Source organism: Hordeum vulgare, chromosome 5H, assembly GCF_904849725.1.
Source record: "Hordeum vulgare subsp. vulgare chromosome 5H, MorexV3_pseudomolecules_assembly, whole genome shotgun sequence".
NCBI lineage: Eukaryota > Viridiplantae > Streptophyta > Magnoliopsida > Poales > Poaceae > Hordeum > Hordeum vulgare.
The window spans coordinates 16,543,898-16,560,567 of NC_058522.1; the positions used below are offsets into that span (position 1 = coordinate 16,543,898).

General features: G+C 42.0%; 1 protein-coding gene across 1 annotated transcript; it reads right to left on the reverse strand.

Moving 5' to 3' along the window:
* Window positions 1–2,819: 2,819 nt before the first annotated feature.
* On the reverse strand, window positions 2,820–5,768 carry LOC123395946 (pyruvate dehydrogenase E1 component subunit beta-3, chloroplastic-like). The gene is made up of 4 exons (XM_045090969.1): window positions 5,552–5,768; window positions 5,386–5,477; window positions 5,257–5,294; window positions 2,820–4,067 (listed from the first exon to the last, which is right to left on the reverse strand). Exons 1-4 carry the CDS (start codon window positions 5,628–5,630, stop codon window positions 3,092–3,094), a joined length of 1,185 nt encoding a protein of 394 aa, XP_044946904.1. The 5' UTR covers window positions 5,631–5,768; the 3' UTR covers window positions 2,820–3,091.
* Window positions 5,769–16,670: the final 10,902 nt, after the last annotated feature.

Consider the following 16,670-nt stretch of genomic DNA (forward strand, 5'->3'; position numbering starts at 1 on the left):
GCCCTGTGCCACACGATATCTTGTCCGGCGAGCGAGCCAGCCAGCGAGCGGCCGGGGTGAGAAATGGAAACGACGGCGTTGCACTGCGCCTCTCCCAGATTTGCAAATCCAGCCTTGCCTGCCCCGATGCTCCTCTCTGCTGCAGCTGCTGCGGCCAAACCACAAGGGAACAACTGGCTAACTAGTTAGAGCAAGCAAGCAAGCAGTGCAGCTTGCTCTGCTTGAAGCGTGTGGGCTTCTGACCTCTTGTTCTCGGGGGACAGCTGCCCCAGGATGCGCACAAGATGGCTAGGAATCCTGGCTGCTTCTACTATGCAGTGCTCGTCCAAGTCCAACACTGCCGGCCACCACTTCTTAGGAACTCATCATACATGCATGCAGGCCAAGTGGCGTCAAACATCGCTTGCTGAGCTCTAAGAGCATCTCTAACAGCCGCGCTACCGCGCTATATAAACGTCGCGCTGAAAAAACTGTGATTATTGCGCGCACAGCGCTTCAGACGCTCTAACGGAGGCGTAAAAAACGCACGCACGGGAAAAACGGTTCATCGTGCGGGGCGGAACGACTTCGCTCGCCTCATGTTTCGTTCGTCCGCTACCGCGCTGTGGACAGCGACGACTCGAGCGCGTTGTCTACCCACCACTGGATTCAGGCGCTGGCGTCGTCGCCCTCCCCACCCCATTTGCTCCGACGACCCGACGGCACTGCCCCGGTCTATGCCCGTGCCGCCTCTGTTTCCTCCTTCTCCCTCTAATCGCCGCCGGCCCTCACGCGCTCCATTCCTCCGACGAAGAACGCTTGGCCGTCCACTGCCGCTCGACGCCCACAAGGTGTTCGACAAAACGCTTGTAAGGTATGTATTGCTTCAACTTAACATTTTTACATGAATTTGATGCATGTTTTTTTTGTAGTTTTTATAGACTAGTTTAAATTCAATATTGTAGATGAGTTTGTCATATGATTCTTCCGAAGAACAATTTGGTATTGAAGAGGAGGAGGACCTTGCAATGATCCTAGCTTTGCACATCAATAAAATACCTAAGCACGGTGGTTCGGTTATGGATCGGCAGAAAATTTACAGGGATAAGATCGATGCCAACAGCAGATTGATGAGGCACTACTTTGTGGATAATTCCGTGTACCCCGAGTCGTACTTCTGGCACCGGTTTAGGATGAGCACCATGTTGTTCAGGCGCATTGCAGAGAAACTGGCAAGCCATGATCGGGTTTTTCAGCAGATGTGGAATGTCGCCGGAGAACTCAGACATAGCACCTTTCAAAAGGTGACATCCGCTTTGCGTATGTTGGAATACGGTATTCCGGCTGATCTAGTTGATGATCACTTGGCCATGGGTGAGAGTCAAGCCATCATGTGTGTCAAGCGCTTCGCAGTCGGAATTGTGCAAGTGTTTGGCCCGGAGTATTTGAGATCTTTCCATGCTGAAGACGTCGCAAGGCTATTGGAGATGAACAAAGCTCGTGGCTTACCAAGTATGATTGGCTCAATAGATTGCATGCATTGGAGTTGGAAGAACTGTCCTAAGGCATGGCATGAGCAATTCCATGATCAAAAAAAGGTATCACTATAATCCTTGAAGCGGTGGCCGGTCAAGAGACTTGGATTTGAAATGCTTTTTTTGGAATTCCTAGATCTTTGAATGGCATCAACGTTGTTAATCGATCACCATTCATGAATAAGATTGCAAATGGTGAACTATCACCGGTGAAGTTTGTAGCAAACGGCCATACGTACAACTATGGCTACTAGCTTGCGGATGGCATCTACCCAAAGTGACAAACATTTGTGAAACCGTTGAAAAATCAGAAGGTAAGAAAAAACTAGATTTCCACAATGCTAAAGCGGCGGCTCGGAAAGATGTGGAGAGAGCTTTTGGAATTTTGCAAGTTCAATTTGCTATTGTGAGAGGACCGGTTAGATTTTGGAATCAAAAGATGCTTTGATACATCATGCACGCTTGTGTGATCATGCATAACATGAGAGAATGAGCGTGACCAACATTTAGACTACTCTCAGTATGAGCTCTTGGAACATCACGTGTGAGTGCGTCGTCAGGCTGCGAGGATAGCCCAATTTGTTGCCTCCTATCATGTCATTCGACGTGCCGAAACGCATGATGATCTTCAGAAGGATCTAATCAAGGAGTAATGGACATGGAATGGCCAACAAAATGAGAATGATGATTTGTATGTTTCATGTTGTACATTTGATGTTACAGTGTCGAACTATTTATTGTTGACTATTGTGAAAAATCAAACTATTTATTATGAATTATTTTTTATTTGTTTGATCTTTTAAAACTCGTTTGTAGTCTCGTATGTTGTTTGTGCTGGACCCGCGTTATGTATTTTTACTCGTTTGTAGTCTCGTATGTTAGACGCGTGCTATGTATTTTTACTAATTTATAGTCTCATATGTGTTGTTTGTACTGGACACGTGTTATGTATTTTTACAGCGTCTGCTGAAGCGGCGCACACATAATATTTTAGATCAGCCGTTGGAACCAGCACACTCCGACGCGCTATGTTTTGTTATTTCAACGCCGCAAATTGTTGCGCGCGTAATATTTTAGGTCAGCCGTTCGAACCAGCACAGTCCGACACGCTATGTTTTGTTATTTCGACGCAAACTGTTTTTAGCGCGCGCGGGGCTGTTGAAGATACTCTCATCCATCAAAGATCCAACGGAGCCGGCCACCATCGCTTCACAAGAACAAGGACTCATCATACACAGTACATGGTATAAATAAATGGCATATGGCACCAACACTGCTACCTTCTATGTGATGTCCACAGTGAAATCAGTAAAACAAAGATTACTAGGGTAGTGGTAAATAATAACAGGAGCGCACACTCACCCCCCAAGCAGAAAGAGATCAAAACCCAGGAGCATCACAGCTTACATAGAAGTTGGGCAGATGGGCCAACAAACAACAGCTAATGATACACTTCAGTCTTCCCAGTATAACACAACGTCAACGGGACGACGAAAACCACTAATTACACGACAAAACAAACCGGACACGCACGCTGCTTCTGAATCCCAAAAACACGTACGTACCACATGACAGCGTTACGACTGACAGATCTCCTCGACCGCGGCCACGATCTGCGCGGGCTGCACGACGGTCGCGTCCTCCAGGGTCGCGGCGTAGGGGGTCGGCACGTCCTGCGAAGACAGGCACACGGGGCGAGTGTCCAGCTCATCCCAGAAGTTGTCGATGATGGCCGACCTCAGGCTGGCGCCGATGCCGCCCGTCCGCATGCACTCCTCCACGATCAGCACGCGGTGGGTCTTCTTGATGGAGTTCCCGATGGTGTGCAGGTCGAACGGCTTCAGCGACCTGATGTCGATCACCTCCGGGTCGTACCCCTTGTTCACCAACGTCTTGACGGCCTGCATCACGTGGTACCTCATGCGGGAGTAGGTCAGGATGGTCAGCTGCGAGCCCGGGCGCACCATCTCGGCCTCCTCCAGGCAGCAGATGTATTCCTCGTCGGGGATCTTCTCCTTCAGGTTGTATAGAAGGACATGCTCGAACAGCACCACGGGGTTGTCGCTCCTTATGGCAGCCTTCAGAAGACCCTTGGCGTTGTAAGGGGTAGAGCAAGCGACCATCTGGATGCCCGGGATCGACTGGAAGTAGGACTCAAGACGCTGCGAGTGCTCCGCGCCAAGCTGACGACCGACGCCGCCAGGGCCTCGGATCACAATTGGGATTTTGAACTGGCCGCCCGATGTATAAGGAAGCATACCGCAGTTGTTTGAGATTTGGTTGTAGGCAAGGAGGAGGAAACCCATGTTCATGCCCTCGACAACTGGTCTGAGCCCCTTCATCGCTGCTCCAATTCCCATACCGGTGAAAGAATTCTCAGCTATTGGGGTATCAAGGACTCGGAGGTCTCCAAACATCTCAGACAAGCCTTTGGATACCTTGTATGAACCTCCATAGTCACCGACATCTTCACCAATTATGCACACTGTCGGATCCAAAGTCATCTCTTCTATCATGGCTTCACGAAGGGCCTCAAACATTAAGACCTCATGACTGAACGGAACAAAAAGGATAGTTCAGTTAGGCATTTTCCCACAGGCAGAATCATATAGTTATATGGTATATCAAATTCAAACTCATCCTTCATTGATAAAATGCAACATGTATATGTCATATCTGCATTTAAGAGACAGAACTGCAGAATTCATTCATTTAATTATTCAAGCAGTATAACACTTAGCATCTTGTAATGGAACTTACACTAACTACAGTAGATTCACCGCTGGTAATGTAGGAAGACTGGTCAGTTTACCCCAGGAAGGTGAGAGAGTTTTTAGTCAATTCGAAAGTAGGTAATTTGATGGATTTAGAGTTTATATTACTTGCATCTGCAACATATATCATCCATTTTTTTTCCAACAATTAATGGGCATGTGTATTGATGCAAATTGATAATAATGTGCCTCCTTTTTGCTAGTTACAATCTAGAACGCACGGCTTCAGAGAAGTATCACAAAATTAGTGGCATAAGTTATGTTTGCAACAAACTTCTACTTCCATCCTGAACTTTAAACCCAAGTAAGTTTAACCTAGTTCTCTACTCGCAAATGGATGGCTGCAAATTCTTAAACATATATTTTTATATTTGCGTATTCACACCTATTACTTACTAACATTAAGTTTTGCCCCTAATTTTCGGACATTCAATTTGGCTAGTTTTGATTCTTCACATAAGGCTAGTACGAAGAATAGGTAACCTCATGTTAGAAAACCAAGTAAGGTCTAAGTATTCAGAATTCACAAACAGTGTTTAGAGTTTTCAAAACATCAAACATGACAGAACTTCAAACAGTATTATGAGTAAAAACCAAGTGGAACTGAAACATGAATTCCCTAGATGTCAGATAAGCTGAGTCATGAAACATGACGTAAATTCAACTAAACGTACGGGAAAGAACAGAAGTTTCCAAGGAACAGGACACCCTACATACCAGTCATCACATCTAAATAAAGCCGCAAATATTCTGTCTAATTAAACAGGGCGCAGGCACCCATTACAGCTACACAAACCAAGCAATCCATCTATTCATATGAAGCAAGCAACATCTGGTGAAGGGAACATGTAAATTAAGCTGAACTGCTTGTCCAATTAGAACTTGTTCATTCGTTTTTTGTTTCCCAAAAGCAATCGCACACTTGCTAATGTAAAGGAAACACGAGCAGATGATGGCACAAAACTCACCCGCCCGAATCGGAGGAGCTCGGCGCCTCAGCCTTGGCCTGCAAACGCACAAAAGGCAGAGCAACCAATCAGTACGCGCGACGCAGCACCAGCAGGCAATGCGGGTTTAAAATCACAGAGGAACGTAACTGCAACGGCGGCCCGGGCCACCAGCCCGCCCCGCGCCCGCGACGAGCCCGGCGGCCTCCTCCCCGCGGCGGCCACCCGCACGCTCCTCGACACTACACGGGCTCAATTCGTCAGAAGCTTCATACAACCGGCGAAGTGGAGGGGAGGGGGCTCGGCGCGCGCGTACCTGGTGGGACCGCGGCGGATCTGTGCCTGGAGAGGGCGGCGGCGGCCGCCGTGGCTTGCGGCGAGGCGGCGACGGCCATCGGTCTCGTGGTGGTGCGGACGCGGCGAACGTACCCTGCTCGGGGGGAGAGGCGGAGGGCACGAGGCGGCGACGCTGGTCGCGGCGGCGTAGGCGGGGTTTATCGGCCCGGGAACACCGGAGGGACCACCTGTCCGGCCCGGTTCAGGGCACGCGGTCTATGGACTTGGCGTACGTAACGGTGGGAGATTCGCGGTGCATCCATGGCCTCTTGTTTTGGATGGATTTGGATCCAGTCACGCGGGCTGGCCCAATGTTGTTTCTTCGCTTTCTCTGACAGTAGCACCAGGGCTATTTCTTGCCCGTTGCGAGACCACTTTCTTTGGTTTTATCAGTTTTTCTTTTTTTTTTCTTCAACACGTGTTGCTTTTTTCGTAAACCTTTAAATTTTTCCAACACATCAACAATAATTTATACATACATATATCTATACCTAATAATAAAACGGCTATTGCTTCCGTCGGAAAACCCATCACGATTTTTTTTTTTAAAGCCCATGTAAATTTTGTTATTCAACCCGCGCTCCATCATTTATCTGCAACGCAAAAGGAAAAAACGATTCGCTGCAAAAATTATATACATACGCATCGCCCATCGACCCTGGACCACCCTGGCCTGTGCCCAGGCCGCTGCCACGCCACTCGCCGCCGCGGCCGATCTCAACCCACCCGCCTCCGCGGCTGTACCTCTCCCCGCTCACTGCCCCCGTTGCGGCGCTCGAGCGCATCGCGTCGACCCTGGTCCACCCTGGCCTGTGCGCAGGCCACCGGCACACCACTCGCCGCCGCGGCCGACCTCAACCACCACTGCTGTCGATCTCAACCCACCCGCCTCCGCGGGCGTACCTCTGCCTGCTTGCTGCCCCGTTACGGCGCTCGAGCACAGCTTCTGGATCAAATCAACGTGATAGCTACAACGACTTGGGATGATGCGTCCGCTCGATGCAGAACGGCGGTGGCACGCGGATAAGGCACGACGGAGCGAAGTACTTGCAGGTGGAGGCGGGCCTTCATGGCTCACACGGGGAACTCCGAGGTTATGGCGCGTCAACGGCGACTCCTTATGGCCATATAGAGGCGCCTAACCCTTGCTCCCCTCAATGTATCCCCTCCTCTGGCAAGAACTAATCATCTGGTGAGATCGCCTCCCCATGCCTCCAACCGTGTGTCAAGCACCGGCAAGAAATTTTGTTTTGTGGGAATTTGTTTGCTGATGAATGAATGTATTTAATGTAAGATTGCATTGTTGTAGAGAGAGAATGGAACACCACCTTCAGTTTGTCATCTGAACCCACATTCTCTACCCCATGAGTGAAATAAGATAACGGTCCATTGATCAATTCAGGTAGCCTCTTTGTTTTGCTTTGCTTGTCCCGCTCAATTTCTCATCATGATGGAATTAACAATGGACGGGTTGATTTTCCAACAAAATAGGATAGGACTTACTACATTAGTTAGTTAGCTTATTATTTTAATAAATCAAAATGATTATAAAAATTAAAAGCGTGTGATATTTTTTCTTCCGTTGCAACGCACGGGACTTTTGCTAACACATATATATATATATATATATATATATATATATATATATATATATATATATATATATATATATATATATATATACATACTAACAAAAAGGCCCGTGCATTGCAACGGAAGAAAAAAATACCACACGCTTTTAATCTTTTTATAATCATTTTGATTTATTCAAATAATGAGCCAACTAACTAATGTAGTCAGTCCTATCCTATTTTGTTCAGAAATCAACCCGTCCAGTGTCAATTCGACCATGATGAGAAATTGAGCGGGACAAGCAAAGCAAAACAAAGAGGCTACGTGAATTGATCAATGGTCTGTTATCTTATTTCACTCATGGGGTAGAGAATGTGGGATCAGATGACAAACTGAAGGTGGTGTTCCATTCTCTGTCTCTACAATAATACAATCTTATATTCAATACATTCATTCATCAGCAAACAAATCCCCACAAAACAAAATTTCTTGCCGGTGCTTGGCACACGGTTGGAGGCATGGGGAGGTGATCTCACCAGATGATGAGTTCCTGTCGGAGGAGGGGATATGATGAGGGGAGCAAGAGTTAGGCGCCTCTATCTGGCCATAAGGAGTCGCCGTTGCCGCGCCATAACATCGGAGTTCCCCGTGTGAGCCATGGAGGCCCGCCTCCACCTGCAAGTATTTCGCTCCGCCCGTGCCTTATCCGCGCGCCGCCGCCGTTCAGCTACATCGGAGTTCTGTAGTTGTCGCGTTGATTTGATCCAGAAGTTGTGCTCGAGCGCCAAAACGGGGGCAGCAAGCGGGCAGAGGTACGGCCGCGGAGGCGGGTGGGTTGAGATCGACAACAGTGGTGGTTGAGGTCGGCCGCGGCGGCGAGTGGTATGGCAACGGCCTGGGCACAGGCCAGGGTGGACCAGGGTCGACGCGATGCGCTCGAGCGCCGCAACGGGTGCAGTGAGCGGGGAGAGGTACGGCCGCGGAGGCGGGTGGGTTGAGATCGGCAGTGGTGGCGGTTGAGGTCGGTCGCGGCGGCGAGTGGTGCGGCTGCGGCCTGAGCACAGGACAGTGTGGCCCAGGATCGACGGGAGGAGGCGATGCGTACGGGTATAATTTTTACAGCGAATCGTTTTTTTTTCTTTTACGTTGCAGATAAATGATGAAGCGTGGGTTGAATAACAAAAATTACAGGGACTTTTTTATAAAAAATGACGTAGTGGGTTTTCCGACGGAAACGATAGCCTCTTTATTATTAGGTATAGATATATAGATAGATAGATATTTTTAAAAATACATGATTAACATTTATTCAATATACGTTTGATGTCTACTTTTTGAATGCAGATGTTCTAGGAACATTTTTTATATGCAAGTTCGACGTTTTACGAAATACATGTCCCACAAGATTTCTCCAATTCGTGCTACACATTTTTTTTTAATACACGTTGACACATTTCCTGAATTGTATGGAATTTTTTACACTACATGCACATTTGTTGATTATTTAAACTTTTAACGGAATATTACAATTATATATATATTAGATGTGTGAACATTTTCTTATATATTAACATACATTATTTGAATGCTTCAAAACATTCTTTTGAATTAAACTAATATTTAGATTATAAACACTTTTCAGAATTATACAAATATTTTTTTAACTAAACAATTTGATTATTCAATATTCGATTGGAGTGGATTCACAATAATTCAAAAATAAATATGATATGATTTTTTATTTCATAATAATTTCTATTTTGATATCATAATAATACAGAGAACATATATTATAATATGAATTATTTGTATATATTTTTTGAAATCATAATTTTTATAACCTTTTAGTAAATTTGAGTTTAGATATACATGTTTTTAGATTATTTTTTAAAATATGAACAAAAGGAAAAGGTGAACAAATGAGTCAATTAGTAGCGACGCCTAAGACGAGATGAGCTTGTGTCTCTCTCTGCATTTCATGGGAAGCCCCTATCTCTTGGTTGGAGACCTCCTATCCCACGACTTCAGCGTCGGGAAGGTCGGATGGCACTCAGGCACGCCCCGGGATGGTCGTGCCCCAACAGCACCCACGCCGCCCCCAACCCCAGGCTTGCTAGCTTGTTTGTTATGTTGATCGATGGACCCAGTTTATATGATTGACCGGTTTAATCGGTGGACCCAGTTTATATGGTTGACTTGTTTAATCAGTGAACTCTTGACATGCGCAAAAAAACACAAATGACTAGGGAAAAATGAAGAATTTATAAAAAAGTTTGTACAAATTCAAAAAGGTTAAAAAAAAATAGATCTGCCAATTGGAAAAAAAAACACGGAGTTTAAAAACATTCATTGATTTGAAAAATACTAACTGGTTTTTTATTATCATTGACCTTTTCAAAAGCATTCAAGTTTGAGAAACTATAGATAAATTTAGAAAAGAAACACTAATTTGAAAAACAAAACACGTGTTTCCCGGATTTAATTGTTTTTTATCATTTGAGGGAAAAAGTTCGCAACTCAGAAAAATATTTGCGGATTTGGAAAGTTCACATATTTGAGGCAAAAAAGTTCACAAATTTATGCATGAGTGTTCAAAAAGAAAAGGTCTATAAAAATCAAAAAACTTATATGAATTTGAAAAACTAAAAAAAATAAGAAACAAGAAAAGAGGAGAAAAATAAAATTTAAAAACCAAATGAAAGAGAAAACACCGGTGAGAAGCTTCCGAAAACCGGCGTGGGAAGCTTCCCGCTCCTGACTCATGATGGGCCCTCCCATTCAAAACGTATCGAAGGAGGGATTGTGCTCATTTTACCAAAAAAACTGCACCCGACGTAGCGAGTAGCCAAATAGGAGTTCGGTCCTTTTTTAAGGGCAGTAGAGTTCGGTCTTGAGTGTTGTGAGAATGTGGATTGATGTCTACGCACACTTCTATAGATTATTTTGGGCCTCCAACCATACAGGTTTGTAGGACAACAACAATTTTCCTTAAGTGGATGACCTAAGGTTTATCGATCTCACGAAAGTAAATGTTGAAGATGGTCTCTCTTAAGCAACCCTGCAATTAAAAAATAAGAAGTCTCTTGTGTCCCCAACACACCTAATACAATGTTAAATTGTATAGGTGCACTAGTTCAGCGTAGAGATGGTAAAATATGGGTGATAGGTGTGACAAAGCAAGGTAATATAAAGATGTAATAAAAATTACAGCAAGGTAGCAATTGACAAAAATGAGCATAAACGATGTAACAATGGTGAAAAACAAGGTGTAGGCTTCATACTTTCACTAGTGGCAACTCCCAACAACATTAACATAGTCTAATCACATGATATTTCCACTAAAACATGCAATGGTGACATACTCGGAGGTCATTCCTTTGTGATCAAGAGAGGACGAGAATTATGTAGGGGTACAAAAGCACACCTCGGAGTTCGTAGTTCTCATCTATGGATTTCCCAATGTCACTGCGGCTATCCAAAGAGAGTACCACAATCACCACAACGTATCTCAAGGATAGTCAAAGACAAGCACCAAGAGTCTCTCAATTTTCAATCAATTCACAAAAGAGAAAATCACTCGTGAAAATATTATTCTAATCCATGTCCAATAGACCGCTGTCATCATAGTCTCGGGGATTATACTAGATAAGATCAAGTGAGTACATCAATCCAATACATAGAAGAAGGAGAAACATCATGGGATCATCCTAGATTAACATAGCCTATGAACACAATCAAGATCACATCATGGGAGAAATAATTAACCACATAGCTACTGTAGAAGACCTCAGCCCCGAGGAGGAACTACTCCCGCTTCATGGAGGGAGGAAGCAACGTCGATGGAGATGAATCCTGGGGCACTTCCCCGTCCCGGCACGGTGCCGGCACAAGAATTCTGGTCCCCCGAAACTTGTTGGCGATGGCGGCGGAGATCGGAATTGCTTCTGGAGAAAAAGTTCCGAAATCAGGGTTTCCTCCACGGGGGTAAAAATAGGAGCCAAGGTAGGGCACGAGAGGGGGTGGGCCCCACCCAGGTGGCCTCCTCGCGCGGCCAGGAGGCAGGCCGCGCCACTATGGTGCCTGGAGGCCTGGTGGCCCCCTCTGGCCCTCCTTCGGCCGTCTGGAGACTTCTGGAACGTTGATTTTTTATATATATATTCTGGAATTTTTCGGACACTGTAAATATGGGTATAAACCTGCAATACACAGACATCAACAGACAGAAAGGTATGAAAGTGTACAAAACACATAACAATATCACCCAAAGCTTGCATGGAGCAAGCAGAAATTATAGATACGTTTGCGAGTATCATGGATGTGCCGAAATCACTAGTTAGAGAATACACCTTCAAACGATTACTCTCACCTTCACAGGTTGTGACAAGTGACGCACTGTATGAGTGCCACTTGTCGTAACCTGGAAGTTTTCTCTTTTTTCGTAGATCCGTATTTTCAGAATGTTTTATCTCCTAAACCGTGCGTTCAAATCTCGAACCGTTTTCACCGTTGGCTTTCTCGCGTCGAGATCTTCAAAACTAGATCCCATGTTGATAGGTTTTGACGAAAAAAAAATCATGAAAAAACCGTGCCTCACGCGATAGAAAAAAAAACCAAAAACGCGGTTTTTTCCCTTCCCGAGAGGCACGGATCGTGCCTCTCGCAAAGGCAAAATAGTGCCTCTCGCGGATGCAAAACCGTGCCTCTTGCGAAAAAAAGAGCAGAATTCGCGTTTTCCCCTTTTTGGAAGAGGGGCGTGCCTCTCGCAAAGGCAAAATCGTGCCTTTCGCGGAAGCAAAACCGTGCCTCTAAAAAAACAGAAAACACATTTTTTACCCTTTCGGGAGAGGCACGAGCGTGTCTCTCGCGAAAGCAAAACCGTGTCTTTTGCGAAGGCAAAACCGTACCTTTCGCGAAAGCAAAACCGTGCCTCTAGTAAAACAACAAAAAACACGTATTTTTCCTTTCCGAAAGACACGAGCCGACGAGCGTGCCTTACGCGAAGGCAAAACCGTGCCTCTCGCAAAAAAAAACAGAAAACGAGTTTTTTCGCATAACAAAACACGTTTTTTCACGAAAAATTTGTTTTTTCGTCCAAAACTTGTAAAAGACCGATGAAAAACCATAACATAAAAAAAAATCGAAAAAACCACTTAAAAAAAGCAAAAACGTGTGCGAAAAAATAAAAAATACAACGGAAACGCTAAGAGCGCGACACGTGCGGCAGCTGGAAACGCGCCAAGTGACGGTTCGCAGGAATGATTGATGAAAGGCTTCCGAAGAAGCGCTCGCTAACTAGTTGCTCTTTGGATATGCTCGCCTGTAGTCTCATAAATGAGCCTGGCCCAACAGCGCAAAGCTAGCGTCCTTCATGCACACGTTCTTTCCATTCCAGCGTTTCTTTATATAATTTTTATTAATTTTTTTGCTTTATTTTATTTACGTGTATATATATATATTCCATAGAATATTTTATTTCAATTTATAAAGGAGTTTATTGCATATTTCAAAAATATTCATGTAGTGTAAAATCGTGATGTTAGTAAAAGTCACTAATTACGGAAATGTTCATGAAAATATTTTAAAAACGTTGATAATTCAAAAATACATATTTTATGTAAAATATTGGGTAAATTAAGAAAAAAAATCATAATATTAAAAAATATTCATGCATTTCAATATATATATAATATATATATTATCAAATTATGTTTCATTATTTTAAGAAAAAACATTGTACCATTTAAAAAGAAGTTCATGACATTTAAATAAATTTTACTATGCTTAATAAATATTTTGAACTTGTTTTTAGTGTTCAATGATAGTTAAAATTTCATCATGTATTCAACATGTATTCAATGTGAATTTCCCAAAATTTTAAACATGTAATTCAAAAGAATGTTTAACGTATATCCAAAAAAAGTTCAACATCTTACCTACTAATAAAGCAAATAGTGCTTCTTCCGTACGTCATCCAAATTGTTCTTAAAGTTGACTAAAATTATCCACCAATGCCACCTATAAGTCATAAAAAACGTTCCAAAGAGGAAAATCTCTGGACTGGGCCGGCCCATGTAGGCACCTCCTATATTACGCTCCGTGCGTTGGAAAAAGATGCAGCTCACCTGTTTGGGCCGGCCCATGCGTGGGTGCCTGTTTTTCTAGTTTAGTTTTTTTATTTTTCTTTTCAGTTCCATTTTGTTTTTCTACTTTAAATAATCTAGAAATTCAAACAACTTTTCCCAATTTTAAGAAAGTGAGAATTTCGAAGTAAAATATTAAAAAAACATTGTTTTTAGAATTAAAAAACTACTCAGGAGTTTTGAAAAATGTTTGCATATAAACAAATGTTTAAACTTTGAGAAAATGTTCATAAACTAAAAAAAGTCAACGATTTTAAACAAAAGTCCGTGTAAAAATCATAAAAACAGTTTGTGCCTCTGTTTTTAGTCTCATTTTTTATTTTCATTTTCTGTTCCATTTTTTAGTTTAAGTAATTTAGAACTTTGAAAAACTTTTGCAATTTATAAAACTGGGAATTTTGAAATAAAAGTTTGAAGAAAACATAAAATGTTTGTGAATTCAAAAAATGCTCAGGATTTTTGTAAAAATATTCACATATTCAGAAAAATGTTCGTAATTTTGAGAACAATGTTGGTGAAAACAATAAAAGTCCATGATTTTGAAAAAACATTTGTGTGTTATATTTTGTGTGCAATTGAAAAAAATGTTTGCTTATTTAAAAAATGTTCATGCATTTCAAGAAATGTCCTAAAATTTTAAAGACATAATATGATCAGCACCATTGAAGATTATAATTGTTTTTCTCCCGTTGCAATGCACGGGTCCTTTTGCTAGTGTATACAAAAAAAATTGACATGTATTTGGAACGGTCCACATGTCCATGAAATATGAAGGAAAACAAAATAAAAAATAAAAAAGGAAAAAAGAACTTTAAAAACCTACGTAAGAAACAAAATCCGACAAAAACACAAAGAAATAAAGAGAATACGATAAACCATACAAAAGCTTCTTACACTAGTCTGAACCAGTCTATAAAAGCTTTCCAAAACTACTCTAGGAAGATGTAGAATTTGCTTGCCCATTATCAAAGCCCCAAAGGCAAGACGACGATACGTCTCGTAGTAAGCAACACATAGCCCTCACGTTGTTCATGGGCTACCAAAGAAAGTGATTGTACGATAGAGCATTAATGGGCCTCATATAGCATACTCATTCCTGTCTAGTTTCGCCTGGCTTATTTCGGCCATTAAACGCAGGACAACTAATCCATGTGTGCCTCCACACGGAAAACTCTATTCATCGCTCGGTGCGAAGCCGTGTCGGTGCTTCAAACAGAGCGGGAGAGGGGCTTCGCTCAAATGGGCAGGCCCGTTGATGGGGGTTGCAGTACCCAGTTTTGGGACGTTTCCAGCCCGTTTTTTCGCTATAGGGAAATTTCTAGAAGGTTCCCTGAATCGTTTATTTACTTTATTTACTTTTTTTTTCCTGTTTCTGTTTCAAAAAATGTTCCTGATTTTAAAAAATTGTTCTGTATTTTCGAAAATTTATTCTCTGTTTCAAAATTTGTACTTAAGATTCAAACTTTTTCTCAGTTTCAAAACATTCTTAAGATTAAAAAAAATCGTGCTTCCAAAATTTTCAGGATTTTTCAAAATTGTTCTCGATTTCAAAAATTGTTTTGCAAATTCAAAAAATGTTTGTGCTTTAAAATTTATTCGCGCTTATAAATTTATTCTCAGTTTCCAAATTTGTTCTCAACATTCACAAAATGGTCTTGCTTGAAAACAAATGCTCTTCAAAATTTAGTTATATTTTTAAATAAATGTTCTCTGTTTCAAAATTTGTTCACAAATTTCTAAAAAATTAGTGATTTCAAAATTTGTTCATGCTTTAAAACTTGTTCGGGGTTTTTCAAAATTGTTCTCCTTTTCAAAAATTTGATCTTAAAATCAAAATCTGTTCGTGCTTTCAAAAATGGTTCGCTCTTCCAAATTTGTTCATGTTTTTTTAAAATTGTTCCCGGTGTCAAATCTTGTTCTCAAAATCCAAACAATATTCGTGCTTTAAAAATTTGTTCGCGCTTTCAAATTTGTTTGGGGTTATTCAGAATTGTTTTCCTTTTAAAAAATTTCTTCTCAAGATTCAAAAAATGTTCGTGGTTTAAAAAATTGTTTGCACTTCCAAATTTGTTCATGTTTTTTTAAATTGGTCTCGCTTTCAGAATTTATTCTCGAAATTCAAAAAATGTTCATGCTTTAAAAATTAGTCCGCGCTTTCAAATTTGTTCGTGGTTTTCCAAATTGTACTCCTTTTCGAAATTTTATTCTCAAAATTCAAAAAATGTTTGTGTTTTAAAAGATTGTCCGCGCTTGAAATTTGTTCACATTTTTTAAAAAAAATTCTCGGTTTTAAAATTTGTTTTAAAAATAGAAAAAATGTCCGTGCTTTAAAATTTGTTCACTCTTTCAAATTATTTCGTTTTTTAAAAAAAATCGCCTTTTTAAAATTTGTTCTGAAGATTCAGAAAATATTCATGTTTTTTAAAAATGTTCACGCTTCCAAATTTGTTCACGTTTTCTAAAAATTGTTCTTCAAATTATATATATTTTTTTACTTCAAAAAAAAGGAAAAAGGAAAGAAAAAACGAATGAAAGAAAGAAAAAAACATACAAGGAAGAAGATAACAACAACAACAACAAAAACTGGGCCGGCCCAGTCGGGGCGCCGCCCTGTGCGGCGCAGGGGCTCCCTACCGCATTGAGCGGCAGGTAGGAGGTCCCCCTTCACTCCACGCCGAGCGAAAGATTAACGGCAAGGCATGCAGATAGTGCGACGGCGATATGTAGAGCGTAGCAAGCCTGAGTAACATGGGAACATGATGTTTCCTGTTTTCTTTGTGCTCATGCGTGGGAACAAAAGTGCTTCACCCTGTGGGAGCAAGATTTGCTTAACCCATGTGGAAGAGGCTAGCCCACTTGACAGCATAGATTAGTACAGTTTGGGAGCACACGTTGGTTTACTTTAGGAACACAATTTTTGTTTGAAAAAGCTCATCAAAACTTATCAACACCGGGTCTAGTTTTAAAGATCTCGATGCAAGAATGCAACGATGAAAATGGTTTTTAGTTTGGACCCATGATTCATGAGATATTTCAATTATTAAAAATGGATCTAGAAAAAAAAGGAACTGCTGAACTCACATCCCTCATGCATGGGTGAGAAAACCCATCAAAACTCTCTGATTGGGACAAGTGGTGTAGTTGTGACAGACCGAGACCGATTCTCTTGATGCCTTCCATATATTTTGTTAAGTCTTGTTAATTACTTGTTTGTTGCATTCATCATCACATCATTTTCAATGCATCGGTAATATGCGCTGACGAAACTTCACATCCAGCTATTTAATTCACTCTCGTTTGTTTACTTGGCAACCACGAACGAATACAAGTTTTAGAAAACAGCGACATATGGCTACCGATGCAATGCGAATGATATGATGATGAATG